The sequence below is a fragment of the Schistocerca piceifrons genome, chromosome X, assembly GCF_021461385.2.
Source record: "Schistocerca piceifrons isolate TAMUIC-IGC-003096 chromosome X, iqSchPice1.1, whole genome shotgun sequence".
NCBI classification, from domain to species: domain Eukaryota; kingdom Metazoa; phylum Arthropoda; class Insecta; order Orthoptera; family Acrididae; genus Schistocerca; species Schistocerca piceifrons.
In genome coordinates, this window is record NC_060149.1 from 825,468,203 (window position 1) to 825,482,744 (window position 14,542).

General features: G+C 41.1%; 1 protein-coding gene across 3 annotated transcripts in view; it reads right to left on the reverse strand.

Annotated features, from left to right (window-relative positions):
- Positions 1-14,542, reverse strand: part of LOC124721352 (protein sickie) — a 242,547-nt gene that overhangs the window by 224,497 nt on the left and 3,508 nt on the right. For 2 of the 3 annotated variants that reach the window (XM_047246278.1, XM_047246277.1), the window contains exons 2-6: positions 7,253-7,428; positions 7,054-7,165; positions 5,885-6,548; positions 5,636-5,804; positions 2,783-2,899 (exon numbers count right to left, since the gene is read on the reverse strand). In XM_047246278.1, coding sequence (XP_047102234.1) covers positions 2,783-2,899; positions 5,636-5,804; positions 5,885-6,548; positions 7,054-7,165; positions 7,253-7,310 — 1,120 coding nt within the window. In that variant the 5' untranslated portion in view covers positions 7,311-7,428. Of the gene's footprint in view, positions 1-2,782; positions 2,900-5,635; positions 5,805-5,884; positions 6,549-7,053; positions 7,166-7,252; positions 7,768-14,542 lie in introns of those variants that run through there. The other variant, XM_047246276.1, reaches the window with a different exon arrangement.

A 14,542-nucleotide genomic window follows, 5' to 3' on the forward strand; every position in this document is an offset into this window, starting at 1 on the left:
CATTTGCCTTCCTTTGTGCCCATATTTCTTTCATTCTCTTCCTGTTGGATTCCTTTTTCTCTTCAGACAATGTTGTTCCAATCTTCTTATTTGGTTCTTCCTTCTGGTCAATATGTCACTTGTGAATTTTGGATCTGAAGATTTCATGAATTTGGACATCATCTGAAGCAATTCTTGCCAATTTCAAATCAGTTTCAAACTTGTCAACCCATTTCATTGCATCATTTTGGATTGCTCCTTTGGTTAAAAAATTGAATATTTGTTTTGTAAGCCTGTCTTCATTCATTCTTTTAATGTGTCCATAGAATCTTACCCTGTACTTTCTAATGCCACTATGGATATTTGCGTGTCGTTTGATTCCTGATTGATTCCGAGGTGATATTATTCATCTACCCATTTTGGGCCTATAATTTTTCTTAGGGTTTTGCATTCCTTTTTCTCAATGTTTTCATTGTCTATTTTCCTGTCCCATAATAAGTGTTCCTCATCAACAAAGGCATTCTCATTTGATTACTGTATTGTAATGTCTTCATTCAATATGCTTGGAAAGAATTTTATATTGCAGTTATTCTGTGTCAGCCAGCATCCAGTTTCCATCACTTGGCATCTAATTTCATTTGCTTTTGTTTTGATTCCATTTTCCTGAATGTTTTCACTGATATAATTAAATTGTGGAACTCATTTAATTTTGCCATATTTCATCTCCACGAATTTTGGTGCTTCTATGTTGCAGGTCATGAACTCTGTATTTTCAAATTATACCTGGAGATCAACTTTTTCTGCAGTTTCTCTCCTGAGTTCAATTTGATTTTGGGCTGATGAAATGTCGTGAATTTATATTGCTAAATTCTCTGCAAATGCTAGGTAATCTATAGATAACTTGCAACTGCCTGAAGTGGTTGGCTTTTCAATTTCGAGGATTGATTTCTGTTAGTGCTATTCCTGTGTATCATTTTCTCAAGCACACAGTTGAAATGTAACAGAACAGCTCATCTCCTTGTCTTACCTCCATTATGTTTTCAAAAGGAACTGAGAGTTCTTCAATAAATTTAACCTTGGAGTTTGTAACTGTCAACGTCCATTTTATGATTCCAAGTATTTGTACCTCTAGACTTTGCTTTTTCAATATTTAGCAGACTGATTCATGCTCACCTGAGTCATAGACTTTTTTTTAAACCACAAAATGTGCAGACTAAATTTTTGGTACAAATTCTCTGATTTCTAAAGATTAGCTTTAGGGTCAAGATTCGCTCTGGACACAAATGGTCTGGTATTCTCCAGTGTTTGGTACAAATTGTTTCTGTGCTCTACTGAGAAGACACAGAGATATAATTTTGTATGCAAATGATATTAATGAGATTCCCCTCCAATTATTTACGTGTGTTGTATTTTTCTCCAGGAATTTGTTTTGTTGTCCAAATGTCTTGTATTTTGGTGATTTCTTTTATGGTGTCCGAGCCTGCTGACTTGAGGATTTCTGCTACGATTCCATCTTCCCCCAACGCTTAATTGTTTTTAGTCTTTTGATCTGTGTGGCTATTTCTTTTTCATGTGGTGATAAAGGAATTAGATTAGTGTTCTTAGGTTCTTTCTTTCAAAGTCTTTCTCGATTTTGAGCAGTTGACCCTTTCCAGACATCCTTTTGGGCTTTCTGATTGAATTAGCTCTCTCTCTCTCTCTTTTCTCTCTCTCTCTCTCTCTCTCTCTCTCTCTCTCTCTCTCTCTCTCTCTCTCTCTCTCTCTCTCCATTGTCAGGAATTCCTTGTAGTTGTCTTCTGTCTTATCGCTCTTCCAGTTGTTTTATGCATCCCATCAAGACTGAATTGCATATTCACATTCCTTATTCCACCAAGGGCACTTTTTCCTTTTCTGCAGAGGAATTAGCGTTTGTGCTGTTTCGATCAATTTTCTTTTTATGTTGTTGCCAATTGTTTGAGTGCTTTTTTTCTATGTCTTCCACGATAGACGGTTGAAGCCTGCTGGTATCAAATTTGGGGATTTGTGTTTTCTTTGTTGTAAACCTCTGACGTTTTAAACATAGTTTTATTCTAGTCAGGCAGTGGTCTGGGTCTATGTTTGCTCCCTTTCTGACTTGGATTCTCTCTCAAAGTGACTGGCAAATGTGTTGCAGGACACTGTTGGCATCTTTGTGTCCCAGCTTCTGAACAAGTGTCCAAAGTCAAGAATCCTGATTTCTTTGCGCCATATTTCTCTCCTTCATTCATTCAAGGAATTCATCAAATTCATAGCTGTTTCTTGATCTCCAAGTTACATGAATTTATGAACCAACTGGTTATCTCTTGATTCCATCCAGGAATGTCCTCCTCATGGCACCCTCTAGGTATGCTGTTTTTGGCAGTAAATGTGCCAGCCCTCAGAAACTGAGTATTATTTCAGTAAGGAAGGAACTCATTTACTGACTTGTTAAATGCATTTATCTCAATCTGCTTTTTGCAAAGTCCAATATGATACAGGAGCAGATCACCCTGGAGGAATATACAGGCCATCGGGCGATGTTGACTTCTGGGAAAGTCATGAAGGACCATTCTGATGTTACTTCCTGTGTCGTACCCAGAAGTGTCCACAGCTGAGAGGCACACAAGAAATTAAACTAGTGGCATTCAATCGCCATTAATTTGGTCTAAATCATCTCACAAGGTAAAGCTAATTCTGTCACATGACAAATTTATTTCAGAGATAGGCCATCAGTTAAGCTGAAAAGAAATGATCCGAAATAAAAATCTGACAAGCTATCAATGACAAACTAATGCACATTATATACCTGAAGAATTTCTTAAATCTGTATCACAGTAGCCTCCATCACCAACTCCTCTTTTTAAATCAGTGGATATATTCATTTCTGAAGGGTAGTTTAGGCATTTAACTTCATTTTGAAAACCTGAAAAAAAGAAAAATAGATTTACTACTGGGCTAAAACTCCAAATAATGTTTCTTTTGAAATATTTGGGACAATGGAAGGTCCAACAACACATTGGCACTATTAAGAGTAACAGGTCACTTCTTCTGATGACCAGAAACATAATCTGAATGAAATACTAAGAAATGTGATGAGTATTAGATGCATTTTCTTAAAGTATATAGTGGGTCCCAAATCATTAGGGTCAAAATTACACAAATACAGTATGTGATCAAAAGTATCCAGACACCTGGCTGAAAATGACTTACAAGTTCGTGGTGCCCTCCATCAGTAATGCTGGAATTCAGTACGGTGTTTGCCCACCTGCTTGACCATGAAATCCAAGTTTTCTCACATCCCTCCTAACTGTCATAGTACTTGCAGTGAATCCTGATGCAGTTTGGAATTCCTGTGTGGTGGTCTGGATAGATGTCTGCCTATTACACATTACGACCCTCTTCAACTGTCGGCGGTCTCTGTCAGTCAACGGAGGAGGTCAGCCTGTACACTTTTGTGCTGTTCATGTCCCTTCACATTTCCACATCACTATCGCATTGGTAACAGAGGACATATGGATGTTTGGGAATGTGGAAATCTCGTGTACAGGCATATGACATAAGTGACACCCAATCACCTGACCTCGTTCGAAGTCCATGAGTTCTGCGGGGTGCCCCATTCTGCTCTCTCACGATGTCTAATGAATGCTGAGGTTGCTGATATGGAGTACCTGGCAGTAGGTGCCAGCACAATGCACCTAATATGAAAAACGTTTGTTTTTGGGGGCATCTGGATATTTTTGATCACATGGTGTAGTAGTTAGTCCTATACTGAATATTTTGATGTAAGAGACCACTGACCTGACATGAACAGCTAGGGGTTTTTTTTTTTTTTTTTTTTTTTTTTTTTTTTTTAATTAGCACAAAGGGGTTAAACCTTATAGCAAATATTTAAATTGATGACCAGTGTTCTCAATGCATGTATTGCATGATAATCCATGGACAGGACTAACCTCTGGGTTCAAAATTGATTTCATCACTTGCACATCATGATTTTGATAGGAATTTAATTCCTGCTCTCCATTAGTATTCTCCACGGTGCATGCTTTAGAGTACGAAATACACAAGCAAGTTAATAGATGCTTCTTGATTAACTTATTCTTACGTTATACAATTTCCTCAAATTAACTGTGTGAACAAATCTTTGGCAAGAACACTGGCCAGCTGCCTGTGGATTTAACAACCAAGTTATTAGTAAATTTGCATTCACAGTGATAAATTTCCTTTGGCAAAGGAAAATATTTCTCTGTATATTAGTTCCACTTTCTGGGCACTACATACAGTTACATCACACATTAAATCCATGCCTATAAATTCTTAAGTGAGTTATGTTCCATTTTCAACAATACGTCATAAGCTGTAAACTGAGGTAAATTCCACCATGGGCACACCATGGATGACTGTAATTATGTTTTCTAACATTCGAGTTGGCGTACCAATTTTTTTTGCATGAGTAGGCGTGTGGGATATCCAGTATCCCACCTTCTATGGTAAGTTATAATTTCTTTAGGATTCAGTTAAATATTTATATTTATTCACTGCATTAAAAATATAAATCTTTTAGAGCTCACTGTGGCCCTCAGGATATCCATAACTGTACCATCTGACTCCCCCCAAAGTTCTTTTACATTTACATGTTGACTTCCCTCACAACTAAAAAACACTGAATAGTGTCATAATTTCACACCCAATCCATAATTTTAAAATCTCTTGTACATTTGTAGGTTGTTCTAAGGTTGGCAATACATTTGCTAGAATGGAATACTATCATATTTATTATATCAGTTCCATGGTAAGTGTAAATATGAATAGCTAATCAACACCTGAACCCAGTTCCTCTCTATTAGAAGTCCAGAATTTTACCAGTGTATCAAACAGGATATTTGATGTATAGAATTACGTAACTCACAGGTTCATTTCTATGGATCCTCTTTTGTGCTTGGATGTAACTCTTTCTGTGTTATACTGTGAAATCAACAGTGAATCATATTTCTTTGATGTTCTCTGCTTTCAAGTATTTGTTATGGTTTAAACTTACATTGGCTACAAAAAGTCAGAACAAAGAAAACAGCCTGTTCATTCTCTCTACATATCCTTTTCTGTTCTATCCTTAAACTCATTCCGTTGTTCTACACACATCTCTGCATTGGCTTATAATCAAAAACCATTATTTAAACATTCTCTGAGCCACATATGATAGCATTTGAAGCAATGTCCTCTGTACTTGATGCATTACTTATGCTGCAAATCATTAAAGTATAAGCCAGCAACACTTCAGCACAATTCTGCCTCAGTTACTTTGATTTAATACTTTTATCAGAAAGACGTAAAATGAGTGTCAGGAGGTTCCTCGAATTTCAGTGATATATGCAGAAAAAATAGTATTCTTAGAAAAAGAAAAAAACTTATATTAGGTGTATTAGTGTAGCAAACAGAAATAAAGGCACATTTTCTGCATGACTTCCATTAACTTATTTCAAATATAGACCTACAGATTGCTTGGAGCATAAGACTGGATGTATAAAATTCACGATACTAGGAGATGAGAGCTGTCATTTAAATCAAGTAATTTTCCAACAAGATATTACCAAATATATGTGTACACATAAGCATTATTTATGAGTTACACTAATTATATTACACAAACAGTATTGTTATTTACCTAAGTGGGAAATATGAAGACTGGGAGAAATGGTGTGGCCTGGAACTATAAGACCACCTGTATAGCCTCTCAATAATGGCTGCATAGGCTTCACATTCATCATACTTTCTTCTTCTTCACCAAAGGCTGTTTCCCTCGATTGTGCTGTCCTGGTTTCCTGCGTTATTATCTGAACAAAAAAGTTGCTTTGGACAATATATAAAATACTATTTTCATAAGATATTTAATTGTGCAGATAATGGAAATTACCTTATTGGAGTTGTCAAAAGTGGTCTCTATCATTTTTGACAGTGGCTTTGCTATTTCAGGCCCCTTTCCTCCATCACTGCCACTCTCTGAACTTGGCTGGAAAATTACACTGCTATCAGATGAGATTGATCGACCAGTTGAATTTGAAGTTGAATTACTAGATTCACTCATTTTGGTGCCAGATTCAGCTGATGCAATATTTGGCATTGGCGAGACCATTGCTACACTGACAGCACCACTTGAGTTGTCATCCCAACCAAACTGTTTCTGCCGAGGTGGCAGTGCTGGTTTAGTTGGAATTGTAGGAGTTTCATCTTTATTTGTTTTACTTGTTCCTTTAATAGCAGCCATGGGTTTAGGGATACTGCTACCACCAGAAGTAGTATTCAATTTGGATGTCTTTGGCTGAATTAAATTAGAAATTTTTGATTGTTTAATAGGATTATCAATTTCTGCATAGTGGAAGTCTGGCATTTTACTTCCAATATCAGATCTGCTTCCTCTCACTTCAGTCTCATTGTTAACTTTTGGAACTGTGCGATGTGTTTGTTTTGGTGAATCATTTTTACGAGCAGTTTTTGGTGAACTGCTTTTCACAAGTTTATTCCTGAGCCCACGCACAACAGATTTTGGGCTGGGTCCATCGTTGCAAGGTAATGCAGCACTGAAAAGCAAGATCATAATCAAAGTAATTTCAGTTTTGCTATTTACTTTACTATTACGAACATAAAATTGAAAAAAAAGTTTAATTTTAATAGTTAACAGAAAATTCCCTTATCATATCGTAAAGAGAACACTTTTGGCATACTCTTATTTGGCCTGAGTATTAAAATTTGCAAATACTACATAGGCCTTCATCCAACTTAACACCTCATGAACCTCTTAGTTACGTACGATTAACTTTACAATTTAGTAGCTTTATTTACAACACTTTTTCTATTGTGCCTGGCCTGGAACACGTATATTACAAACAGTACGTCTCCTGCCTGCAAGTAGCTTCTGTCTAAAAAAAAAAAGTTTGGAGTTATTGAAACCCCTTTTATCTTGACGGGAAAGATAAATGCCTGTGAATAGAAATTTATGAGTAATCATGTGGAGATGCAGAAAGAGCATCTTCACCCTTACAAATATATGCGTAACGTATACGTAACATGAAGTATCTCTTTTACCTTGTTGCTGTTTTGACATCACTACACAGGCTGGTTGAAGAATCGCTCTTTTCTGATCTGGCAGAACTGAAGCCACTTGAACTCGATGTTCTCTTCGAAACGACGGCATTACCTAAATAAAGAAATATCAGCTTCACAAATGCAGTCACTTTCTGTTTTTCTTTAAATCGAAACGACGAAAAGTTGTCACGGGTCGTACCTCCTTTTACCCTTTCAATTTTTTCCTTTGAGTTAAAAATCTTCAGCTTATCAAGCATAGCGTTTTTACCCGCTGGTATCTGATTGTTGGTCGGTAAACTGTACGGGCTACTCAGACCTCCAGCAGGCTGTCTTACGGACGATCGGTTACTATTTGGTGGGGTGTTACTCCTTGTACTGTAAAACACAATATCTTCATTTGTAGTTTCACTTGTCAGTAAATATACAGCATAATGTTACGAATAGCAGTACAGCCTTTCCTGAAATCTGAAGTATGTTTCTCTGACCGAACCATGCAAATGACACACAGTTAAACTTCGCGCCGTCTTTCTATAGCTTTTGTACAGCAAACACACATGAGCTGACTGCGCGATCAGTGCACTTGTCACAGTCATTTTTCGTCTCTTCAGCGTTGTCTGACAGTTATCGAACTTTACTTTACGCATTGAACACTAAATCACGCACGGCACGCAAAACAAATATACAAACATAAGCCTAATCGTCGCACAAGTGACAGCCTCACAACGTCTCTTTAATGAACTAAATTCTTTGAAATGTGCGAGAGACATCACACTTCATCTGTGGCGACAAACGTAACAAAGCGGTTTCTTCAGATTGCAGGCAAGGTCTGTCTTCTTGTGGAAACAATACAATATAAATCAGTGTTTTATTGTTTGACTGATACTCAAATAAGGAATTAAAATACTTCAGATAGGAGCGATTAAAACTTTTCACGGTGTCGAACAACTGTTGGTATAGTAAACAACTGCTGAATTGTTAGATGTTATCCCTCGATGTTACAAAAATATGACTGGACTCAAAAGCAACTGAGCAACAGGAACCTAGTGCACTAGGAAGAATCTTGCACTCTGCAGCGGAGCGTACAGTCATGAGCTCTTCTGACAGACAGCTACTATGTGCCGCGACGGAACCGAGTCCACGGAAGGGAGAAGAGGCCCTTGATCGAGTCCTGGTATGGCACAACACTGTCACGATTTGTAGGAGATCCATATTGTATGCTCCGTTGAAAAGTCAGAGAATATTATGATACAGTTACATCCTCTCATAGTCTTGCTTAAATATAGGTCCAACTATGGCCCGCTTTTGTCTTTGATGTAACCTATGTGAAAGGACATTATCTGCTTCCGAATCCACAACTTCTGTTTGCCTCTATAAGATGTTTCCGCAGGCGAGGATCCAAGGGGGGAAGTGGCCGTGTGTGTCATGAGCCCTTCCAACTCCCCTAAAAAGCAAAAGTGCTGTACTAACCTTTGATGTAAAACAAATTAATATTGAAACTGTTTTTATATTTATTATTGTTGAAATCCTAGACATCTGTGGCACATTACATGTGAGTGAGAGCGTAAGATATATTTGTGGTGGGAGAGAGGGGGGGGGGGGGGGGGGGAGGGATAGAGATAATAAGACTGTGACAGCCCACCCACTCTACTCAGAACCGAACCTTGGACCCTCGCATTGACACCAACAATTTTAGGGTATGATAGGTGCCTACCCACACTATAAGCAGGCGAAGTGGGAGCTCATAACTCGATGCACCTCCCAGAAGGTCCCCTCGTTAGTAGCAATAAGGATTGGAACGATCACATAGGCTCAGTCGTAGGTAAAGCAGGTGACAGACTTCGGTCCATTGGAAGAATATGAGGAAAATGCAATCAGTCTACATAGCAGATTGCTCACAATTCATTCGTGCTACCCATCCTAGAATATTGCTACAGTGTGCGGCCCCTGTAATAACTAGGGCCAACAGGGGAGGCAGAACGTACACGAAGAAGGGCAGACGAATGGTCACAGGTTTATTTGACACATCAGAGAGTGTCATAGAAATGTTGAAAAAACTGAAATGGCAAAGACCTGAAGATAGACGCAAACTGTCCGGAGCCAGCCGACTGGCAAAGCTTCAAGAAACAGCATTAAATGATGCCTCTAGGAAGATACTGCAACCACCTACGTATCGCTCCCATGGTGATTGTGAGGAGATTAGATTAATTACAGCAAGTACAGGAGCAATAAGGAATGGAACGATCAGATAGGTAAAGCAGGTGACAGACTTAGGTTCATTGGCATTCTTCCCACGCTCCATATGCAAATGGAACGGGAAGATACCCTACTAACTGGTACAATAGGAAATACCCTTCGCCATCGCTTCACAATGGTTTGCCGAGTATGGATGCGGATATGGTGAATTTATACCGCTTCGGATTTATTTTTCTGTTGATCTTCGTAATTTTGTTGGTAAAAGCGTTGATGATATTCAAGTAAGTTGTATGTGATAATGTTCCTTTTTAATGGTGAAAGAGAGCATAGAGTTATGAAGAACTGAAGTGCCACGGTGCTAATGGTGAATATTTATTCAGGATCAGGTCAGACAATTATTATTCCTGCCATATACCCGGAGGCGAGCAGCTGTGAAGTTTAGAGTTTAGGTTAGAGTTTAATGTCCCGGCGCTGTCTGTGTAATTAGAGACAGAGTACAAGCTCAGCTGAACAAGGGGCAGAACATCGGCCATACCCTAAGTCAGAGATTCACAGACGCAGGTCGCATGACCCACTGATACCTGACCACTGACCGTTCGTTCTTGTAATTTTATCGTTTTCTTTTTCTTCCTTTTTTCTTTTCTTTCTTTTTTTTCTCATATTTCATTCCCTCCCGAAATGGAGAGAGCGAACCCTTGTAGGACTTAGCAGTTTTGAGCCCAATATAACTGCCATTGGGGCAGGGGGTCTCAAATGTCTCACGGCAAGATATTTTTGAACTTGCGGAAATTGGAAATTTGTGGTAAGTTCCTATGGGAGCAAACTGCTAAGGTCATCGGTCCCTAGGCTTACACACTACTTAATCTAACTTAAAATAACTTACACTAACAACAACACACACACCCATGCCCCAGGGAGGACTCGAACCTCCGACGGGTGGAGCCGCGCGAACCGTGACCAGGCGCCTAAGACCGCACGGCTACCCCGCACAGCTGAACTTGCGGCCATTATTCACGTAAGGGGTTTGCGATCAGAGTGCTAGCAAGGCTGCACACCCCTATTCCAATAGAAGGAATCATCCTATTAATCCTACAAACTGCGGGAAATGTGAGGTGAGTCTGACGGGAATCTGAAACTCGCTCCTTCTGAATACGAGGCACTGTGGGATCTCTTTCGGTTGAACCTCTGCGAGCTTCAAGTGACATTTTGCTACCCTCCTCCCCATTCGATGAGAACTATTACAATACAAGTTTTCATCATACAGCGGAAGTAATTACTGCTGAAAGTTTTTGTTACATACAGGCCCTCACATGCGTAATACTCTTTTTCTGTTCATAGGAAAGAACAGCGAGATTATCGCTACATTCTTCACATAATCATACTGTGCTTATATTCTTCAGATAATCATACTGTGCCGCACGGGGTAGCCGTGCTGTCTAAGGCGTCTTGTCACGGTTCGCGCGGCTCGCCCCGTCGGAGGTTCGAGTCCTCCTTCGGGCATGGGTGTGTGTGTTGTCCTTGGCGTAAGTTAGTTTAAGTTAGATTAAGTAGTGCGTAAGCCTAGGGACCGATGACCTCAGCACTTTGGTCCCACAGTCCTTACCACCTAATTCCAATTTTTTAATTACACACACACACAAATGCGCGCGCGTGCTTGTAAATGTCACTTTTTCGATGGATATCCTGATTGGTGTAGAAATAATTTCACGGAATACGTTACACCCTGCCAACTAAAAATATGCCTGGTAGGACAGAGAGGTCAAAACCGAGTGATGAAACTGCACAACATAATTAAAGGATCACTTTTTCGAAACCCCGTAATTGTCTCCCATTGCGGCGCAGAAATATGAAATCTAGCTCAAAAGCGCCTGCAACGTTCCTCTCCGACGGTGCAAAAGCGTGGTGACCTGTGACGTCACCCTCGGGTTCAGCGACGCTTCAAATAGCCGAACAGCAAGGTGTCGACACATGTGAAAAAAAAAGGCCAGGTCTCAGAAGTTCGTGCGAAGTGTTAGGTGGGTCAGTGATGTCAAATTAGCACCAAATTTCACCACAATTCTGCCCAACGCCCCCGTGGACGCGTCACACTATGGGAAGGTCGGCACACCCCTTCTTAAACACGTTTCACCCCTTCTTTCATCGCCTCTGCGATGGAGGTCAGAACCACGACTTTCTAAATTGAAATTACGCGGTTTCCATATGGGTGGCCGAGAGAACATTTCAAGCACGCCGCCGCTAAGTATCCAAACGCATAACCTAGACTCTAGAGGGTGGCATAAAGGGCCTCAATGGAACCACTCCTTCCCTTGTGGCGTTGATTCCCTCACATTTCGCCTTCGAAAACGACAGCTCGGCGTGCGGTAACAGGAAGACGTTCTTGGCAACCTTTGACACTGCTGAAACCCCCTGGGCGATTCAACCCCTCTCTAAGGACGTCTTGTGCCTGTAATCCCACTGTGCGTGTTAGCACCCCTTTGGAGTGTTAGCGCGGCCGCAGTTTTTGCTCTGGTGTGTAGGGTGGAACCACTAGAGCCCGTTGAAAATTGTTGTGTACGTAGTTTCGCGTAGTCAGCGCGTACACAACTTTCCCACTAGAGCGCGACCCGCTAAGCACAACAGCGCAGGCGCAGCACTCGTCCGTCTCCGCACTACGAGATGGCGCTGCCATAGACACGGACCAAATTCTGCTTCCGCCGATCCGCGTATTAATATGTAACGCAGCCAGTGAGACTGCTGCTAACGTAGAACCGTTTCTCCTCGCGTATCACACTCGCGCAGTGGTACATGAACGCGCGAGGTATTATAACGAGTGTACAGACCTCCGAATAGTCAGTCTGCATTTGTCTGCACCAATCTGCATTTGTCTGTACCAGTCTATAGTCAAGTTTCAGTCTGCTCCTAATAAGATTGCCATATTCCTGTACATAGCCATCAAGATAAATGTATAGACACTTTTGTCAAGTATCAGAGATATATGTGAGAATAAGATTAAAGTACGAATACCTAAGGAACTTCAGATTGTCAACTGTAAATAGCATCCAGAACCAAGTTAAGTAATTTTTATGCTTGTTATTATTTTAATAAATGTGTGTGAAAATTAATCAAGTTCTGTTTAAAGTTGGTCACCGTCAATCTGCTACTCTAAGCGAGCAAGTGGCATTTCTATCATCTGACCTAACGGCGGAAGATAAACACGCCACGATAAGACCACGAGACATATTATTGACACTCGCCTACTTCGTTAGAGCGACAAGTCAAATAATCTGATGGTGTGTGTACTGAAGGTCTTACAGTACGCTCAACACAAAAATCATTCGACGATATTTGAACGTCATCCGAATCAGCAAAGGGTGTTTTTCGCCTTTTCAGCCCACCTGTGGCGTGATCACAAGGGGTGTGCGACAGTGAAAGATGCTCGAATAAAACGGCGAAGTGTCCCTCAATGATCGCTCAGATCAGCAACAACCTTTGTGCTACCTGCACAGCTTTCTTGAGCACTTTAAAAATCTACCTATACAGGGATTCCTAGGCGCTGGTGTGACAGGCAGCAATTTCGACACCCCTGAGCTGAACGGCTCTACGTCGCTGAACTAGCGTCTTCTGGCCGCATGCGAAATCTAAGTATACTAAAAGTAGTATATTAGATTAGTTGAGCAGACAGTTTAACTAATGTGGAGGTAATTAATCGAATTGGGGAGAAAAGAAATTTTGGCCCAACTTGACTAAAAGGAGGGTTTGGTCGACATCCTGACGCATGAAGGAATCAGTTGGGAAGTGTAGGGAATGGGGGGGGGAGGAGGGGGTGAGTGGATTGTAGAGCAAGACCAAGGCTTAAATAGAGAGCGCAGGTTCAAACGGATGTTGTTTGGATGTAGTAAAGCGGAGGTTCTAACGCTCCAGTTTGGAACCGCGTGACTGCTACGGTCGCAGGTTCGAATCCTGCCTCGGGCGTGGATGTGTGTGATGTCCTTAGGTTAGTTAGGTTTCAGTAGTTCTAAGTTCTAGGGGACTGATGACCTCAGTAGTTAAGTCCCATAGTGCTCAGAGCCATTTGAACCATTTGAAGAGGCTTTCACAGGATAAATAAGCGTGGAGAGCTGCATCAAAGCCGGCCGCGGTGGCCGAGCGGTTCTAGGCGCTCAGTCCGGAACCGCGCGACTGCTACGGTCGCAGGTTCGAATCCTGCCTCGGGCATGGATGTGTGTGATGTCCTTAGGTTAGATAGGTTTAAGTAGTTCTAAGTTCTAGGGGACTGATGACCCCAGATGTTAAGTCCCATATTGCTCAGAGCCATTTGAACCATTTTTGGGCTGCATCAAAACAGTCTTCGTATTGAAGACACAACAGGTTACTGCCCTTCATTTCGAACAAAGTAGCATAATAGTTAAAACAATTGACTAGCATTCTGAGGAGTAGGTTTCAAATACCTGTCCCGCCATCCAGATGTAGGTTTTCTGGTTTTACTAAATATATTTCGCAGTTCCTGTGAAAAGAAATTTTTTGGTCGGAAGCGAATGTGGCTCTTTGGAACTTCTCCTTAATGTTCATTCCAGCTAAAAGCAAAATTCGGGCTGGACCGTTTTCTTACTGTAACACTTTACCACAACTCCACCTTAAACAGCTGCTCCGTCAAGTTGATACACGCAACAGTCAATACCAAAACTAGTCTTCAACAGGTAGCAGTAACTGGGAAGCAGGCAAGTCCTTGTAGCCCACTTCTGCTACAGTGCCAAGTACAGACACAGAGGCGAAAGCCCTCCCACAAAAACGGGAACGTACTCAATTTCCCCGTCTCCAGACTCCACTCTACAAGTCTAGATGTTTTACAGTCTGTTGATACCGCTCCCTGGGCGTTTGCTAAAGCGAGGCATTTCTGCCGGAAAGCAAGTGATATACTGTGGCCGGCCCTTGTGACCGAGCGGTTCTAGGCGCTTCAGTCTGGAAGCGCGCTGCTGCTACGGTCGCAGGTTCGAACCCTGCCTCAGGCATGAATGTGTGTGATGTCCTTAGGTTAGTTAGGTTTAAGTAGTTCTGAGTCTAGGGGACTGATGACCTCAGATGTTAAGTCCCATAGTGCTTAGAGCCATTTGAACCATTTGATATTCTGTGGTTCATCGGATCACGAAAGTCTTTGCACTGTTTCATCGTCATGTGATGAAACTGTATACATCAGGTGAGGCGGCGCCTAGCATTTTTCAGTATGATGTGTAGATTATAGACAATTACTCGATGACAAGAACTACAATTTCGTGCCTCATGTCGAACTTCCGACATTTCGGCAGATGTGGAACTTTCG